Here is an 18,806-nt window from a genome sequence, read left to right on the forward strand (position 1 = left end):
AACCCAGCGTTGCTGGCTCTTCAGTTCTTGCTCAGTTCAACATAGGAACCCTTTTAAAATTAGTTGCTTACCAAGCCCTATGAGCACCCACTTGATACAAGTTTGTACTTGGGTTTTCTGAATTCACGTTTTCTGTGAATGAGAGCAGCATCATAAGATAGCATTCCACCCAACCAATAGTGCAAAATAAACAGAGAACACGCCTGTGCATAAATGTCTCAAGATTGTTGATTGGATGAATAACAGCATAAGCAAAGTTATATCCTTGTATAAATATGTAGTGTTGGAAAATGCTTGAGCAAGTATTGAATTATCCATTGACATCTTTTAATGTTTCAGTTCATCCTGAGGGGATGAAACCTGCCTTTCCTTATAATACAGACAAAAATTGCCAAATGTCAGTACTGAACTCTAATCTAACAAATCTTTTTTTTTTTTTTTTACAAAAAAAAGTTTACAAAATGTTTCCTTTATGTTTTAGGAAACCAGCTGTCACCATTTTTCTCACATACTTTCTCCCCTCCTGTCATTATATTCATTATATTCCCATCAGCCTCTCCATTGACTAGATCCAAATACATTTCTTCGGTAGTTCTGAGGATCTTTGGAAGAATATTTTTTGTAGCTCCATGGCTTAGAATATAAATACTTAAGCAGTGCGGTTAAGGTGCCAGCCTTCCATAACAAAAAGGGTGCAACGAAGGGAAGAGGGCAGAAGGGAAGAGAGCAGTTTAGGGGCAAGAAGGCAATACGATAGAGTTGCTACATTGCATAGATGATTTTGCTGCGTCCTATACATCCTAAGCAGGGAGTATATCTTAGAACTGAATGGAATGTATTTCTGAGCCGACATACATAGGACTGTAGTGTTAGATTGGATATTGGAACTGTCTTCTAACAATTTGTTCAATATACAAGTAGACTCCTGCATTTTCTTTAAATGGAGGGTACAGTTCTGCACATGCATGTGTGAGGTAGCCCCCTCAATTGAAATGAATGGGAAAGGTTTGTGAATTGGGGAGATCCACATTTGAACTTATGAGCCTTCAAGGAATCACTGAATCAGGTTAGTTAAAGTGTAATCTAAGTCAGTGGTTCCAAACCTTTATGAGTACAAGGGAACCCCCTTTATAAGCTAAAAAAAAATATGACACTCCCTCCCCACGCTAATTGTAATGTTAGCCTCTGTTAAGTGAAAAAATGCTGTGTGGCAACATCCCATCTCCAAATATCCCTTTCCATAAAAAGCTCCCTGCAGACAGGGAGGTGTTGCTGCCTTTTCTTAATGCAAAGGTTCATCAAATTGGTATCTCTCCCCCCACACATAATCTGAAGATGTACAGACCTATCTCCCAACACCAGTGGGTTACAGTGTTGGACTAAGATCCAGGTTCAAATCCCCACCCAGCCATGAAGCCCACTGGATGGCCTTGGGCCAGACAGTCTCTCAGCCTGACCTACCTCACAGGGTTGGTGTAAGGATACAATGGAAAGGGGGGACTGTGTGCACCACCTTGAGCAACTTGGAGGAAAGGTGGGATATAAATGCAGTAATAATTAAATAAATACATTTCAGCTGCAGCATGTGGACCCCAGCCTCAGCCAACCTGCTAAGCTTTTTTAAAAATAATAATAATAATAATAATAAAGAAGAAGCAGTTTGGTAGTGGTGGGGATGCTAAAGAGTGGCGACAGAAGGGTGGATAGATTGAGTAGGGGTGTTAGTGTTTTCAGCCTTGGAGTGATCATCAGAACCAATTACTTGGTTAGCGTGCACTTGGGGAATGAGAGTGGAGCAGAAGACAGATCAGCACATGCACACACACAAACACACCTGCCCCTCCTGCAAGCATCTGCAGGTGTGCATGCATTTGGGCACATGGTAGGGGGAAGCCCTCAAATGCCGCAGCATCTTGGAGAGAGAGACTGGGGGGGCGGATTGTAGGTGAAAGAAAGAGGGGATGCTGGCACATGCACACTTAGCCTCAGAGATGCGGGGCGAGCAAATCCTAAGCTTCCTCACTGCTCCTTGGCTCTGTCAAGGCCAAAGGTGAGATTTGGGCAGCCTTGCAAATATGAATAAATTTTAAAAGGAGATGGCAGTGAAGCAGGAGCCAAGAAAGGCAAGCAGGCTGGCTGCCAGGAAGGAAGGGGGAAAGCAGCCTTTCCTTGCAGCCTTGCTTCTTTTTGCTTCATGAAAAGTGTTCTGGGTAAGGGCATCGTCAGCAGAAGCAGTGTGAGGGGACAGGAGTCAATGATAATAATGCCCTCTTCTTCTTGGTAGCTCCGCCGTCAGCCTCCTGTGGTGTCTGCCACGTGTTTCATAGGCAGATGTCTCCCCTCGGCATGCCTGAAAGACACTGTGGCGGTTCAGCAAAAGTCCTCCCCTCTTGTTTGGAGCAAGGGGGGGTGTTATCTGCAGCAGTGGGGAGCAGACAGCGTTCAGGGAGTGAAGACTTTTAAAAAATAATAATAAATAATTCATTTATTTACTGTTCACAGCCCACTCTGGATTATTTCACACACACGCACACGGGGTCATGGCCCCCAGGTTGGGAACCACTGCTATAAGTCAAATGCTAACTCCATTTAAGATCCATTGATTGTGACAGAACTTTAAATGTGTTTAGCTATGCATGGGGTTGTGCTACTCATGTGAAAGTTGAATTTCATTCAAATCAGTGTTCTTACTTCTTACTGAAGTGTTAAAGATTAAAATATCACCTGTAAAAAGAAAATGGCAATGAAGTTCCTCAGGGAAAATTTCTTTTGAAGACTTGTAGGAGATTGGATGTATATTTCTGACGCAAGTTTACATATAGGGGGTGGAAGGTAACATACTCAGAGTAGATCTACTGAAATCAATAAGTTATTTGAGTCCATTGATTTAAATGGGTCTACCAGATGGCAATTGAAAGCCCTTTTTAGCTCAAACTCTATAATTGTGCACCATTTAGCATCATGGACTGAACTATCCTTGTTGCTCAAAGCTAACCCTGTTTCCAATTTTCAGCAAAAGCTCCTGAATCCTGTAAAAATACTTCTTTTTATTCTAGCTCTTTTCCCAGTTAAAAATGTTGTTCAAAGAATAATATTATCCATATATTTTCAAGCCACTTTTAAGTTGGCTGTGTTTGGCCACCATATAGAGGAGGAAATAGTGTCTGATCTATACACTTTTGAGTTTTATCCCCTTTTAGTGATAAAAGTAGGTAATGGTATGTTGAATGCATTCAAACCAGTGATTGAAATATGCTTCTCTCCATGAAGGCTGATATACCAAACAGATTTGAGATGAAACTCCACAGAAATAATATTTTTGAAGAATCGTACAGAAGAATCATGTCGGTGAAGAGACCAGATGTATTAAAAGCCAGACTCTGGATAGAGTTTGAATCAGAAAAGGGCCTTGACTATGGTGGTGTGGCCAGGGAATGGTTCTTCCTCTTGTCCAAAGAAATGTTCAATCCTTATTATGGCCTCTTTGAATATTCAGCAACGTAAGTTCCCAATATACAAAATGCTTTCCAAGACCCGCATGGGGCTGTTGTATCTTTTTCATATTCAGTGTGTATTTTTGTTTTCATTCAAAAATAATGTGGCTGTTCACCTGAAGATGATGATGTGTCCTACTACACTTTGAGCAGTTCATTTTACTATAGGTTGCTGCCAAGGATCAGGCTCCCCTGGCTTTTCCAGTTGCTCCTTGCCTGTCTAAATTAAGTAGTGTGATCTCAGCTTGCTGGAAAGGTTTTCCTTCCCTACCACAGAGAACTAAATGGAGAGCTGGCTGCTCTCAGCTGACTTCTCTTCGTAGGCTGCCCTGAGGTGGTACTGTAGTACTGCGAGATGAGCAAGCAGTGCCATAGTGACACCTGGGGATGGGAACCAAACATCAAAACACAGGATAAGGGAGAAGGCAGACATGTCCTTTATAGCGTAATACAGCCAGTCTGAAAGCATCCTAGTATTCCTCTGCAGGTTCAAGTGTGTGTTGCGGGGGGCGGGGGGGTTGCAAGTTCAAGATACTGCTTGGTCACCCTCTCATGACGTTACTAAAAAGAACCTTCCCTTCCACTTAATAACATGGGTTTTTACTTTTAAAAATTTAATAAGGTGACTTTTTAAAATCATTAAATAAAATTTAACAAATAAAATTAGTTTCATAGCCATGTGTACAAATGCATCCATGCGTGCATGCACACATCAGACATCATGACTGGAATCCAAGAAGTGGCTCTCCTCCACTCATTGTTCCCTGCCATCCCTTGTTGAAATTGCTCCCATATATCAGCAGTGTTCAGTATTCCCCATTCTGATACATCAACCCCCCCATCTCTTCCTGTTTTCAGTACACAGACGGGCTTGCACACTAGCTGATCCTCTGAGAGTAGCTCGGGATGCAGAGCTGATTTCAACTAGCTACAACCTTGTTTCTCCATAGCGGTCAGAGGATAGCAGTAGGCATAAGACATCAGAATCTGGTACATGGTTGCCATTATAGCTGTGCAGGCTGTGCACAGCCCTGAGCTACCTAGTCCCATAGAAATCTGCTTGGAGCGTCACTTATTTGAAGGTCTCTGGAGATTTGCCCATGGCCCAGTTTTCTATTTCTACTACTTTTTGTTATCGGTTTAGGAACTGTAGCAAACTGCCTATTGTCTACGTTAACTGGCAGTGACTCTTCAGAGTTTCAGGTAGGGGTCTGTCCCAGCCCTACATGGAGATGCCGTAGAGTGAAGCTGAGATCTTCTGCATGGAAAGCAGAATCCGTTACATCTTCTCAATACTATCTTGGCATTAAAAATAGGAATGAATTACTTTTGTGTCAATTGTTAACTGCCCTTTGCTAAAGGAACAGAAAGGATCCTTAATTATAATTATCCCTCCCTTTGGATGTGCATGTCATCATTCTAACACAGTTGATTCCATTTTCTGCCTAGAAGTTAACTCTAAATAGATCGTTACAAGATTGATTGATTTTTATTAAAGAAAACGCTTGCTGTGCAGGGTGTCAATACCTATATCACTTTCCTTTATAGGTTTGGTACACTGAGACACTGAATAAATAGGTGCAATCAGTATTGTACTGATTTCCTTTCATAGTCTGTGTGAGCAGCAAATGAGGCCAGTGCCTCAGAAGTTATTAGTAAGGCAGCCACAGTGATATAAAATATCTCCCTAGGAAAGCACAGCTACCCCAGAAACATTACCTTGGAAATGGTGGTGCCATTACAAGAGGGTCTTAAGAGATGCAGGAGACAGGAAGGAGCCCTGAGACCTTCTTGTAATGGTGCTCCACCAGAGGGAGAAGAGGCCCTTTTTCAGAGTAAAAAGGGGGCGTTCCTCCCCCTGATTGTTTGGCCCCATGGCAGCACTGGGGTAGAAGGAGGGAAGCCTCTCCTCCTAACTCAGCACTGCTATGAGGAGGGGGGAAAGTGGTATGCATGTGCCTGTCTGCTCGAGTGCACACACACGTTTGAGTGATATTGGTGTTAAGACATGTGTCTATTGGGAACCTGAGTGTGTGAACCTGCCACCCACGTGTCCCATTAAACACACCTTGAGAGGAGGTGTATCCTTTGCTAGGGATAAGCACTTTTCCTTAAAATGTGCGTAAATAATGTGTGTATAACCCCAAAATGCAGATCCAAACCAGACTAAAGCAAAACTTTCTTTTATTGAGAGAAAAGAAATAGCATTACAAAATTACTGGGCGGGTGGCAGCATTAATCATTAATATCCAAACCCATTCATAACTCTACACTAAAGAAATCAAAGGTCCTGTTGCTATAAGGAATGACAGGCAGCAGAGATTACCTATCCTAGGTCCAGGAGTGGGCAGTGGAATACAGCTGAAGTGATGTGAAGGACCTCTAGCTAAAAAACAGGAAGGAATCTTTGTCTCAAGGTTTACACAGAGACACAAACTCCCTTCCCGTTCTGTGGCCTGCAGTCCTGCATCATGTTTAGATCACTATTTTAGATCTCCAAAACTGCTCTTAAATACACTTTCCCTCTTACAAATCAACATGAAAAGGAGAGGTCTGGGTATGAAGTGATCTCGTGTGTATTTCTTGCTTACACTCAGGAAAGCTAAGGCTACTTTCTAATGCTCTCTTTAAACAATGGGATTGTTCTGCTGGGCATGAGGGAAATCTGCCAAAAAATAAGATAACATTTAATTCTGGGTCTTCACATTTCTCCAAATGTGCCAGAAGATGTTCCTTGCATCTTGTTCTCATTTCACAGTACATAGGAAGGCACAACGAGTCAGAAAACAGTGTGAGATGGGAAATGTAGTCCAGAATACTCCAGGGCCTTGCCACCCCTTCAACTCCAAAGGAACCAAAGTGGGGGTTAGCCCGAGCACTCATAACATTGCTCACTTTGGCCATGCCCAGTTTGGCCACACCCATCTCTGGTACGTGGCCCACAGAGGGACGGCCAACTTTCAGTGTGGCCCTGAGACCAAAACAGGTTAGCCACCCCTGCTTTAGGGGTGAATACCTCTTCAGCTACAGGGAAGATATAGCTTCACAAGCTCTCTTGAAATGAAAGGTAGCTGCTCAAGAGCCCATATGTGGTCTTCAGAATGTCCCATTCAAATCCCATTGAATGTGGCTTGAGAAGGAGATATCCCTAGTAGAATATGTCCATGCACCAGAAAAGTAGCCATGTTATTCTGTTGCAGGAAACACAAACAGGAGTTTTGTGGCACTTTAGGTATTAACAGTTTTATTGCTTGGCTTAAGTTTTCATGGATTACTGCCCACTTCAACAAATGGCATGCGCGCACGCACTCACGCACGCAATAAGATGGAGGGAGAGTATAAAGAATTGACCCAGAAAAGCATGTAAAGCCAGAAGGCACAGTCTATAGTGACATAGAGAAAGGTCAAATGTATAAAATGTCAGCACAGTTACTACACACAATAGCAGTGACGTGCAATGACACAGCCCTTCACTATTTTTTGCTGTTGTGTATAGTCACTTTGCCTAACTTGAACTTCGGATTGAAATGTCACAGATTGTCCCTCTTCCATTTCATTTTGGACCCACTCTTTATAATGTCTTTCCCTCCCCTGCACAGTCATTACTTGCATTCACACATGCATAAGCCATAAGTCTGACAGTAAGCCAGACTTTCTGGCTTACTGAGGTTTATTGTGAATGAGCAGCATGCTAATACATGCTGTCCAAAGGCTCCCATTTGCTTTGTTCCTCCCCTGGCATGAGCAGGTAAACAAACCAGAAAGCATTGGCTTCCCATTACATCCGAACCAGGGATTGTGGCTTGTTGCTGCCTACCAAACTTCAATTGTTAACATTAAATCATGTTTTGTTGTTGACTTGCTGACTGTGGCTTGCTCAGGAGAAACAATCCATGATTCCTGGTTCAGATGTAGTGTGAAATGAAGGGTTCCTGGCTTGTTTATCCTATTTGCACCAGAGGATTGGGCAATGTGTGAATACAGCACACACAAAAACTACTGTTGGTTCTGTAAGGTGCCACACAGTGTTCTTGTCTATTTCCTGTCTGCTAGCTTAATATAGGAGCAAATATTTGAATGACTTGCATGTTCCTAGTATGTGTATCAAATAAGCAATATCTTTCAAGAAATATTGTAGTATTTGGCAGATAGTGAAAGCCAAACATACATGATGCCAATTTCTTATTTCCTTTCTTCTTTAAATAAGGGACAACTACACTCTGCAAATCAATCCTAATTCAGGTCTTTGTAATGAAGACCATTTGTCTTACTTCACCTTTATTGGGCGTGTGGCTGGACTGGCAGTGTATCATGGGAAGCTTTTAGATGGTGAGTAACATACAAACATAATGTCCCCAAATTGTGCTCCCTCTTTCTGTTTTACGATCACCCTGCTTAATGCTGGCTTTTTCATGGATTAAGATGAAATGAGTGATGTATATTGCTGCTCAGAGATTCCACTGAGTAGCAATATTTTTCCTTAATATAAACGGCTTGGGAAAGCAAACAAACTATTAAAGCAGTGCTGCATTCTGCAAAGGCAGTAACTGTGTAAAAATGTCATTGCCATACCAAATGGATGTCTTTCCCCTGCCCCCACAGTGTTGCCTTTAAAAATCTGCCGTTTATTTCTGCAGTGCAGCTGATAATAAACAAAGCTCTATTCCTCCTTTTCCTGAGCTGCTTTTACAGAAGTATTTAAAGTCTCTGCAGTGAGAACCAAAAACCTGTACTCAGGTGTCATCTTCTGTGCCTTTCCCCTTGAGTCATACTAAACTACCATTGGCTTGGTTTTGCACCTCACAATAAGCCATAGTTTGGCTTACCCAGAGTGCATGAACATGTGGATTCCCAGAGAGGAGTTCACAGCAGCTGTGCTCCTTGATCTTCTTTACTCTTCCACTGTGCTGAGCTAACAGATGATTTGATGTTGTCCAAACTTGGGTTCATGATGAAGTCTCTCCTCGCCAACCACAAGTTGTAACCAAGGTTGATTCAGTCCTGAAACCAGATTGGAAGGGGTCCTCATAATCATTATTCTCCAAAAGCGCCTGTAGCTGAATTGCCATCACCCTCTCAAGCATCCTGTCCAGGAAAGGGATATTTGTGACCAGGAAGTAGTTTATTATAAGCCTCTGGCCCAGAGCTGGGCTTTTTAAAGGAACAACTACACTACCACCTTCTTAAGAGCAGCAGGCACTTGCATAAAGATGCATTTGCTATGCTCTGGGTTATTGTGAGGATAAATGGAAAACCCTTTGTAGCTATCCTGTGCTCCTTAGAGGAAAGGTGGGATACAAATATGATAAATAACAGGAGACTTCTAAACTACAAATAATAAAACCTTATTTTAAAGCTACGGCCATTCTGTGAAACATCACCAAGATTAACCAACAGAACACAATTTTATCTTTGATTTCTGAAGAGATAACCAAGTTATATAACCAGTTCCTTCGGTCTCCATCTGTTCCCTCCCCTGTGCTAAGTCGCCGGCTACGTTTTGAAAGCAGGTGTGCTGCATGGGACCCTGCCCCTCCTCTGGCCTACCTTTCCCAGAGGTGCAAAAAGCCTTTTGGGTGAACATGTGGTTAGCCTAACTCTTGTTTGGCATTTGGGGCCCAATCAAGTAAAAAAAACCCAGATCTCTGGCAATACATTCAGTCCTTTCTTCTGATGCCGCCACATCAGAACTCCCTCCCAAATGATCTCCGCCATGCCCCTTCTATGCTGAGTTTCCGCCGAGCCTTGAAGACCTGGCTCTTTAGGCAGGCTTTTTGGGTGGGCTAGGTTTTACTATTATTGTTCAAATTTTTAATGTTTAATGTATTTGTACATTTTATTTTGTACGTCGCCAAGAGTAGCTGGACAACCAGCCAGATGGGCAACTAATAAATTTAATAATAAATAAATAAATAAATGTATTGAATGTATTGCCAGAAGTCTATAAAGTTTACTTTCTAATTTTGAACTGACCCCGAATACATGCAGGCTGAAATTGGGCTGTTTTTTAATTCATTGCCAGCATCTTGTGATTTTTTTTCACTTTTTTACTTGGGTTAGCTTGGATGCTCTTCATTTTTCATTTCAGCTTCGTTTCTTGATCATTTGAGACCCACTCCCAGGCTGCTGGCTAGGGCTGTTGTTGATGCCATGTTAAGGAACACCCAGCACAGTGCCAAAATTAGTGCAATGGGTATCTGTTTAATGGCTTCACTTCAGGATATCAGTTAGTCAGTGGGATGTTAATCCCTGAAAAATGTCTTGTGTCTTCAGTGTTATTTGAATAACCAACCAGTGAGGCCTTGGCGATAGTGCTGCCCAGTTGGCATTGCCAGGGCCTTTTCAGCAATGGCTCCCCATTTGTGGAATGCCCTCTCTGGTGAGGTGCATGTGTCTCCATCATGATTGACTTGTAGGAAGAATTTGAAAACATTCCTGTTTACCCAGGCATTTGATGGCTGAGGCAACTGTTCCTGTCAACCAGAGGTCACTGGATGAAACAATGTTTTTAAATATAACTTTTTTGAGAATATTTTGTTTTCAGAATGCCGTTGTGTGCTTGTTCTGTTGATGTATTTGCCTCCTTTGGGAGGAAGAGCAGGATATAAATTCAATAAATAAATAAATACATTTAGTATACTACTTCTTGAACGGCTCACAATGATGTGTTTTTAATGGTTTGCTTGATAGTCTGCTGTCCTGTTTTGATTTTGCCTTTCTTGTCTAGTCACCTTTGTAGCTCTGCTGTGCCTGCCTTGCCTAGATTTTTGAAAATGTCCTTTTTTATTATATTGCTTTTTTGGGGGGGGGGCAGCCATTTTAAATTAAACTTTGTTATTTTGCTTCTGTACAGGTTTCTTCATTAGGCCTTTTTACAAGATGATGCTGGGAAAACCAATAACCCTGAAAGACATGGAGTCGGTGGTAAGTGAGCGCTTGGAGAGCTTATTAGCGTTCTCATTTATGTGCATTTCTTCTTCTCTGGGGAAATTACTAGATGTCAATACTTCCTGGAAGCTTCCTAGTTTCAGGAGCGAGGTTAGCTCTGTGAGATTTGGGACGGAAGCACAGCTTAGCTGCGTCTTCTTTTTTTTTAATTGTTTAATGTGGCTTTTCCCCCATTCTTTTTTGCCTGCCAGGGAAGCAATTTGAAGCCCTTAATGCAATTAGATTCAACAGAAAAAAGGTTAATGCAATAGTTTTGTGGGTTTTTTTAAAAAAATTGCCTTTTTAAAAAAAAAATTCAGAGCTGCTTCAAGCAGTTCTACTACAGAAAATATTCAGCAACCTGGATTTTTATTTATTTATTTGATTTATTATTTGATTTATATCCTGCCCTTCCTCCCAGCAGGAGCCCAGGGTGGCAAACAAAAGCACTAAAAACACTTAAAAACATCATAAAAACAGACCTTAAAATACATTACAAAACTTTTAAAAACTTTTTTTTAAAGCTTTAAAAACATCTTAAATAAAAAGGGTTAAAAAACATATTGTTTAGGAAAAAAAGGTTTAAAAATTTATTTTGTTGAATAAACTTAAAGAGGGAGGAAGATAATTGTCCTGATCTACTTCAGTGGGGTTTTTTCCCTTCACACTGACAATCCAGTGGCCTGGTTCACATGTGACACTAAGCCAAACAATGGCTGGGCATGAACATGTGAGTGCAAGCACTTCCAATAAAAATTGCAGCCGTTCCAGGCAAACTATGAGCTGTAGCTAAGGTTTGTTCTTGGTTTACTGTTCATGGTTTATTTGGATCTTTGTTCACACCTAACGCTAAGTTAAACCATGGCTTTGCTATTGGCAATGCAGCAGCAGCAGGACTGCAGGAGGAACAAAATGGCCGTAGCTTTTACTGTATTTGCATGTGCACACTTAAGCCATGGTTTGGTTTAGTATTACATGCCAACTGGGCCAGTGTGATGCACTTGGACTGGAGAGACCTGGGTTCAAATCCTCACCCAGCCATGAAGCTCAGTGGATGGTACTGGGAAGTCTGTCTTTCTGCTCAACTTATTTTACAGGGTCGTTGAGAGGAAACCATTGGGGCAGAGGAGAATTACATCTTCCTTTTTAATGTCATAAACTGTTCAGGGTGGTGCATTTGTACCAGAAGGGTGGCATATAAATGTTTAAATAAATAAATAAGTCATATGTATGCCACCTTGAGCTTCTTGGATGAAAGGCAGGATATAAGTGTAATAAACTCATAAAGATGTGTGCCTATTAATTGACAATGGGCATAAAATGAACGAGCATTTAGATATTCATGTGAATGTGCACCTGGTGCTTTATGGTGCTCATTTCAATATGCATTCTGATGTCCTTCCCCATCCATGTTCTCATGCAACTAGTCACAGATTAACACCTTGTTTACATGAAACTAGATGCAGATCAGGGCCAGCGTCTACTGGAAACTTGATATCGGAAGACACAATGGACCATTTAGATTTCTGTGCATACTCAGATGCTCATTCAGCAGCAGCAGGAGTTAGCACTGCCTTAGCAACAATGCCTGCAGAAAACTGGTACACTGACTTACCAATGTACCAAATTAATAATTTTGCACACACAGAGCCACCACTAATAGAAAGGCCTCTGATTCAAATATTTATTGAACAGGACAGATGTGTGTTGAAAACAATGAGTGTGGGTATGTCAGTATTTTTATTTTTCTCAAGTTATATCATACAGGGTTACATCAAAAGGTGTTCCTTGTGCTAACAGGAGACTCTTTGATCCAGCAGAGGCTTCTGTCAGTGAAACGGGGAGGGGGGCCATTTTTGCCAATTTCTCCCTCCTCCTGTGCCGTCCTGTCTGCCACTTTCCCCACTGTTCCAAATGGTCCTTTAACCCACTGAGGATGAGAAGCAGGGACTGCATGGAGAAGCAAAAACATCCGCAAAATTTAAGCCCCTTCTGGGTCAAAGCGCCCTCTGTCAGCACAAGCGACACCGCTGAACACAACCCACACACTATATAAACCTTCGCCTTGGAAAAGGTTGTTGAAGAAATTCAGATCATGCCAACTGTGAATTAAAAACAATATGAGTAATGGCAAGTTACTGTAAACCGCCCAGAGCGCTTCGGCTATGGGGCGGTATATAAGTACAATAAATAAATGAAGGCAGAATAAGTGCACTTTAAAAAAAAGTATCAAAATAACTAATAGGATGGATTCAATTGGCATGTTCACATGATCAAAGGGCTGTTTATGTGGTAGCTGAGACATCCTGGAAGCTTCAAAAGATGAACTTTGCCATGAAAGAGTTGCAGTTGGCATGAGAAAAATCTCACAATCAGTGATGCACAGCACTCATCTTTGCCTTGCTGTGAGACATTTTGAGAAAACTGTACCTATATCAATTTCTTACCCAGCCTTTACTGTAAGTTCTGAGGGCAGGTAACAACAATCTGTGCCAAAAGGATTAAATGAAAATGAAATTAAGTGGCACATTAATTGAGATTTGGTATTTTGAAATAAATGATTAATGGGAAGCAATGCTTTTACTATAGGACAGCGAATATTACAACTCCTTGAAATGGATCCTGGAAAATGACCCCATGGAGCTGGATCTCATGTTTTGCATAGATGAAGAAAACTTTGGGCAGGTATGTAGGAGTTCATTTGATTGCTTTTGTTGTTCTAAGATGTTGGCCTGCAGTACGTGTTTAGCATCACGTTATAAGCCGTTGAAGAGTAGGATGGAGAACCTGGAGAACCAGATGTGTGAAAATGGCCTTGATGTGTAAACTCCAGGCTGATGATAATCTCACCAGTGATTTTCCATTGAGCCATAGGTTTAAGAGAACTTTTTAAAACCTTTTAGCTGGAAGATCCTTAACAATTCCTTATCACCAACAATTACAATCGCAGCTGGTTAAACCTGTTAATGAGCTCCTAAAAAAGACCATTGTACAGTTACTCGTGGAGAAAGATGTTAGGGTTGCAACTGAGAAAAAAGGCTGTAATCTTGTCATTAGAAAATGAGAAAGCAACTTCCATACTTTCAAATGAAGGTCTTTTGTAGAAGACTGGAATGAGTAGTAGGTGAGCAGCAGCCAAATGTTCTTGCTTTACTTTTGCTTTGCTTTGCCATTGTGTTTTCCAGATAAAGAACCATTTTAAATGCTATCCCTAGAGCGTCAGATTTCTTTCAGAGGGTTTCAAGAACTAACCACAGCAATCTCAATAAATGCTGCTTCAGAACAAACAACCCTCATAACAGTTACAGGAAGCTTGGCAGCACACTAATAAAAAACAACAAAACCTTAAATGCCTGGAGAAAACAATAAGTCTACCTGGCACCAAAAAAATGTCAGCAAAGATGCCAGGTGCATCTTTCTGGGGTGAGCATTCCACACATGGGGAGCCAAAACTGAAAAGGCCCTCTCCCTTGTCACCACCCTCCAAGCCTCCCTCAATAGTTCCCCAGACTTCAGGAGAAATATAGCCAGTGAAAGGTGTTGCTGGATACACTTGTTGCCAGTGTGACAATGATATATAGATATAATGGCAAACACTGTATACTTTTCAGCAAATGCTTGGGGGCCCAATTCCTATACACTTCTTTTCTGGTGCATGCTGTGTGGCTGAGGCCTAGGTTTGTTCAGTCCGTGAGGTTCTTAGTGTAAATAACGGAATTCTGTGATATTGTGGGATTTTTTTTCTTTGAATAGTTTGCTGTTATCACTTTTAGTTTTGAATACTTAATCTGAGTTTTCCCATAATTTATTTATTTGTTTGTTTGTTTGTTTATTGTATTTGTATACCGCCCCGTACCCGAAGCTCTCTGGGCGGTTTACAGTAACTAAAAACAACATAATGATTCAGAGAACCAAAGCATAACACAGCGTATTCAAGATACAGTATAAGTTCTCTTGTTTTTTGCTTAGGCTTCCCAAATTTTTTATTTGATTACCACTGGGGAGCTGAAAACCTTATCCAAATGATTCCTGCTGCTAGAAGTCATTCAGCAGACAAAACCATAGCAACTTTTAAGTGTGTTGCAAAATTAGAAATGGTGTCATAGTTCAGCATAGCTACGGTGGCGTACATAACACCTAGAGTCTGTAACTCACTCACTTCAGATAAATTACGTTGGCTTTAATGGAGAACTAATTTGAAGTAATTAGGTTGGGAATTGCAGTTTAAAGCATGTGTCTTACAGATGCATAATATGCAAACCAGTGAAATGTATCACCAAATGTGGCCATAAAGATGGTTTACAACTAACTGAGCAAGCGATTGGCAGTCCACCTGCTCTGTCAGAATCTAGTTTCACTCAATTTTCTTTCTTTTCCCTTGGCCCCAAATTCTTCTGGGGGTTCTGGGAAGATGGACACAGGCCCAAGTTATGTGGAATCAGCGCTTGGCTCCCCTGGACATCATGTTAGGAAGCTGCCTTATACCAAGTCAAACTGTTGCTCCATCTAGCTCAGTACTGTCTACACTGGCTGGCAGTGGCTCTCCAGGGTTTCTGACAGGGGTCTCTCCCAGCCCTACCTGGAGATGTTTGGGATGGAACCTGCATGCAAGGCAGCTGCTCTACCACTGAGCTATGGCCCTTCCCAAATGTCTTTCCCCCTTCTGCTTAGCGGAATTATATTCCATGAGGATCATCTGTTCTGCTCTCTGTCGTCCAGGCACAGTTTTGTGGTGCTGACTCTTGTTTGTGGTTTCTTGAGGCTAATTGTTGCTAAGCACTTGCCCGTTAGGTCTTGCTTTCCTTTAGTCTGCCCCTTCCACTTTAATTTTCTGTAAATCTTAGCACACCATTTTTCTTTTCAGGTTTTAAAGTGGTTCTTGTATTTTTTTGGGGGGGGGAATATAATGAATGAGTTAGCAGCAGGGCATTGTATTGTTCTCAGGTTTATTCTGAGCTTTTTGCCATGTGGTGTTCCTCTTCTTCCTCCTCTTTGTAGAATATGTTCTGGTAGCAAGTGTTCATACAGGCAGTCCCCTAATCTCTTATTTGGGTTGTTATTTCTTTTAGAAACCAACCCACATGTTCATTTTAGTTCTAATACATTTGACAGTCAGTCCTACCCATTTTGATCCTGCATTTGGGTGGGTGGGAAGAGCACTTCCCCCCCCTAGTCCCAACAGTTTTCTTAGATGTCAATCAAGTGTGTCAAGAGCTGTCCTCTGCAGCCCACGCTGCTACTATGCAGTCTCAATTTCTTTCAAAAGGATTTAGTTTTGATGATAGTAGTGCAGGATTGACACCAGTGTTTTGTAGTAGTTAGAAACTAGGACCTGGGAAATCAATCCCCACTCAGCCATGAAGCTTGCTGGGTGGCCCTGGGCCAGTCATCATGACTTAGCCTAACCTACTCACAGGGTTATTGTGAGGATAAAACCTGGGGGGAGGAACCATGTACACAACATTGAGCTGCTTGGAGGAAAGGTGGGGTGTAAATGTCATAAGAAATAAATAAATAAATAAATAAATAAATAAAAGCAAATGTTTGCCAGACTAGTGGTGGGGATACAGCATCTATATTCATAGCTGTTTCTCTCCCCACCCCTTGCCTTTCCCCTGAGCATTACTGCACCTTATCTATGCTTATGTTCTCTCCTTGCCATTCTGTTCCTGAGAACAGTAGTTATTTAGTGCACAGTAATAGAAAATGGAAGACTTGGAAAGAGACTTAATGAGTTCTTTGTATCCATGATGAGTGGCAAAGGTATGTTACTGTTGCATAGTTGGGTCGGTGAATTCTGCCTGTACTCAGTTTCTTCCGACAGCATATTGGAAGTCAAGTAAGAGTCTTAATGCAACTCAGATTAGAACCAAAGCATCCGTTTGGTAGCAAGGATGAGTCTGGTCACTCCAGTCTTTGCAGAGGCGATTTGTAGCAGAGCAGCAGTGGGCAGGCAGGACAGAGGACCTAATTCTTCCCCTGCTTGTGGCTATTCCCTTCTAACTGTATTTCCTCCACCTGGGAGTTGGCATTGTGTGGAGAAAAAGAGTAAACAGGAGAAGGGCTGACTGTACATACACATAGCCCACCACTTTTTCAATGCAAATTGCATGCACTGTCACGCCACTGCTTTGAAGCAGAAGTTGCCTGCCCAGTAGTATGTGGTTTCCTTGCTTGCATAAGTCATCTTGATCTGTATGTCTTGCATCTTCATCTGGTCTTGGCTAGGATTCTGGCATCCAAGCACTTCTGTAAGTTGGCCGGTTTGGGGGAAAATTATAAAGTGTCACAGATGGGTTCCAGAAGTGACCGTGGCTTTCTACATCTGAGAAGGTTTCAGTTCAGGTGATATGTATCAAAAGACAAATATGATTCAGCAAGTGAGCATGCCATAACATTCCCAGCTGTTAATATGATGTGTTGGAATCTTTAGCAAAACACTCTACTCAGCCATGAAGCAACTTTTTTGTGGGGAAGAGAGGTGGTATCCCCCCCTGCCTTGTTAGGCCGTTATCAATATCAGATTATAATTCATCATATAGTACTCTTCACAAATATATCCAAGTTTTTTAAGGAAATAGGAGGCCCATCTCTTTCTACCTTGACTTGTATCACACTTGATCCCGCTAAATTTGTATCAGGCCTTTCAAGCCTTGCATATTGTTGTAGCGTTTTCCCAGTTCAGCATTCTACAGCTGAGAATAAGTAGGTTTCAGCAACTTCTTCAACCTTCCTCTAATGTAGCACTGTAAGAACTTGTCTAGTTTAATGTTTTCTTTTCTGCATGAGAATACTTACACTGAAGCAATATGCATCCAAATGAAAAATCTACACTGGTTTTGCAAGAAAGGTGTGTGAGCAGAAGCTAATTCTGTTAATGGGTTTTTCCTTAAAAATCTGTATGGATTTTTAAATTAAATATTAATGCAAAGTCTTCCATGTATATTCCTCCATAAAAATTATTCCAAATCATAAAATATGAAGAACATACTTTATCTTTGAAACATCCCTAAGGACCACTTCATACTTTATACCCAGGGTGGGGAACGTTTTTTAGCCCGAGGGCTACATTGTCTCATGGGCACCCTTCCCGGGGCCACAGGCGAGTGATGATCTAGATGCAAAAGTGAATGAGCTAACTGATGTGACTGTTACCTTTGTACAGTAGGCTACATTCCAGCCATGCAGAAATTGAAAGGTTTCTACACATACAGCATACATCTTCATCCTCTTATCTATCCTGGCAACCAAGAGGCATTTTCACAGTTGAAGGACACATTCCAGCTAGACAGAAGAACTCAAAGAGGGTGCAGAGCAGGGCTGGTAATTGGTATGGCCTGAGGAAAGTTCCAAGCACTGGATAGGAAGGGTTGAGGACTACATTCGGTCCCCAGGCTTAAGATTCCCCACCCCTGCATTACATAGAGGCAAACTCGCCCTTGCCACCAAATGGATATTCCAACAGGTTAGCTGCAGTCAACCTCAGCTGCCTGACAAACACATACCTGTGTTTGCAAACACTTCCTGCCTCCATATTTTTCCATTTAGATCAGAGGTAACCCGTGTGGTGCCCTCCAGATGTTGTTGGACTGCAACTCCCATCAGCCCCAGCCAGCATGGCCAATGATCAGGGATGATGGTAGTTGAAGTTCAACAACATCTAGAAGGCATCATGTTGGCTAGCTCTGCCTTAGATACTTAGGTGTATATCTAAAATGTAAAATATGAGAGCCAGTGTGGTGTAGTGGTTAAGGTGTTAGACTACGACCTGGGAGACCAGGGTTCGAATCCCCACATAGCCATGAAGCTCACTGGGTGACCTTGGGCCAGTCACTGCCTCTCAGCCTCATGAAAACCCTATTCATAGGGTCGCCATAAGTTGGAATTGACTTGAAGGCAGTACATTTACTTTTAATACGTAAAATGGCTCTCCCACTGTCTGCATTACCTTATGTAAACTTCATGAACCAAGAATCTGGCTTTCCCCCTTTAACATTACTCTGTAAGGCTGCCATGTGTATTGATGATAATAAATAGATAAGTATCTGCCTCACGTCTAGGAGCCTTTATCATCAGGAGGCCTCTCAATCACGAAACACATTATTCCACCTTGGGATTTATTTATGGGATGTTCAAGCCATTCTGTAAGAGACAATTGCATGGGTACTGTTGACGCTTTTTATCCTGGGACCATTGCAGAGCAGCTGTTTCAAGTCTGAAATGATGCCAAATAGCACATGAAGAGGTACTCCAAAAGCTGCCTTGCACGTCCCATTGAACACCATTCATTTATTTATAAATGAGCAGACAACACTAATCTGTGTTGTCTTCAACTTGCTAATGAAACGTGGTGCTGAGTTCTGATTTATCAGTTATTCTACATCT

At 41.7% G+C, this 18,806-nt stretch overlaps 1 protein-coding gene across 10 annotated transcripts in view; it reads left to right on the forward strand.

The window, feature by feature from the left end:
* The window catches only part of NEDD4L (NEDD4 like E3 ubiquitin protein ligase), a 433,261-nt gene that overhangs the window by 402,417 nt on the left and 12,038 nt on the right, over positions 1-18,806 (forward strand). For all 10 annotated transcript variants that reach the window (XM_061615405.1, XM_061615386.1, XM_061615324.1 and 7 more), the window contains 4 exons: positions 3,271-3,500; positions 7,702-7,823; positions 10,348-10,418; positions 13,011-13,106. In XM_061615405.1, coding sequence (XP_061471389.1) covers positions 3,271-3,500; positions 7,702-7,823; positions 10,348-10,418; positions 13,011-13,106 — 519 coding nt within the window. The remainder of the gene's footprint in view (positions 1-3,270; positions 3,501-7,701; positions 7,824-10,347; positions 10,419-13,010; positions 13,107-18,806) is intronic.

The sequence above is a fragment of the Rhineura floridana genome, chromosome 1 (assembly GCF_030035675.1).
Source record: "Rhineura floridana isolate rRhiFlo1 chromosome 1, rRhiFlo1.hap2, whole genome shotgun sequence".
Lineage (NCBI taxonomy): Eukaryota > Metazoa > Chordata > Lepidosauria > Squamata > Rhineuridae > Rhineura > Rhineura floridana.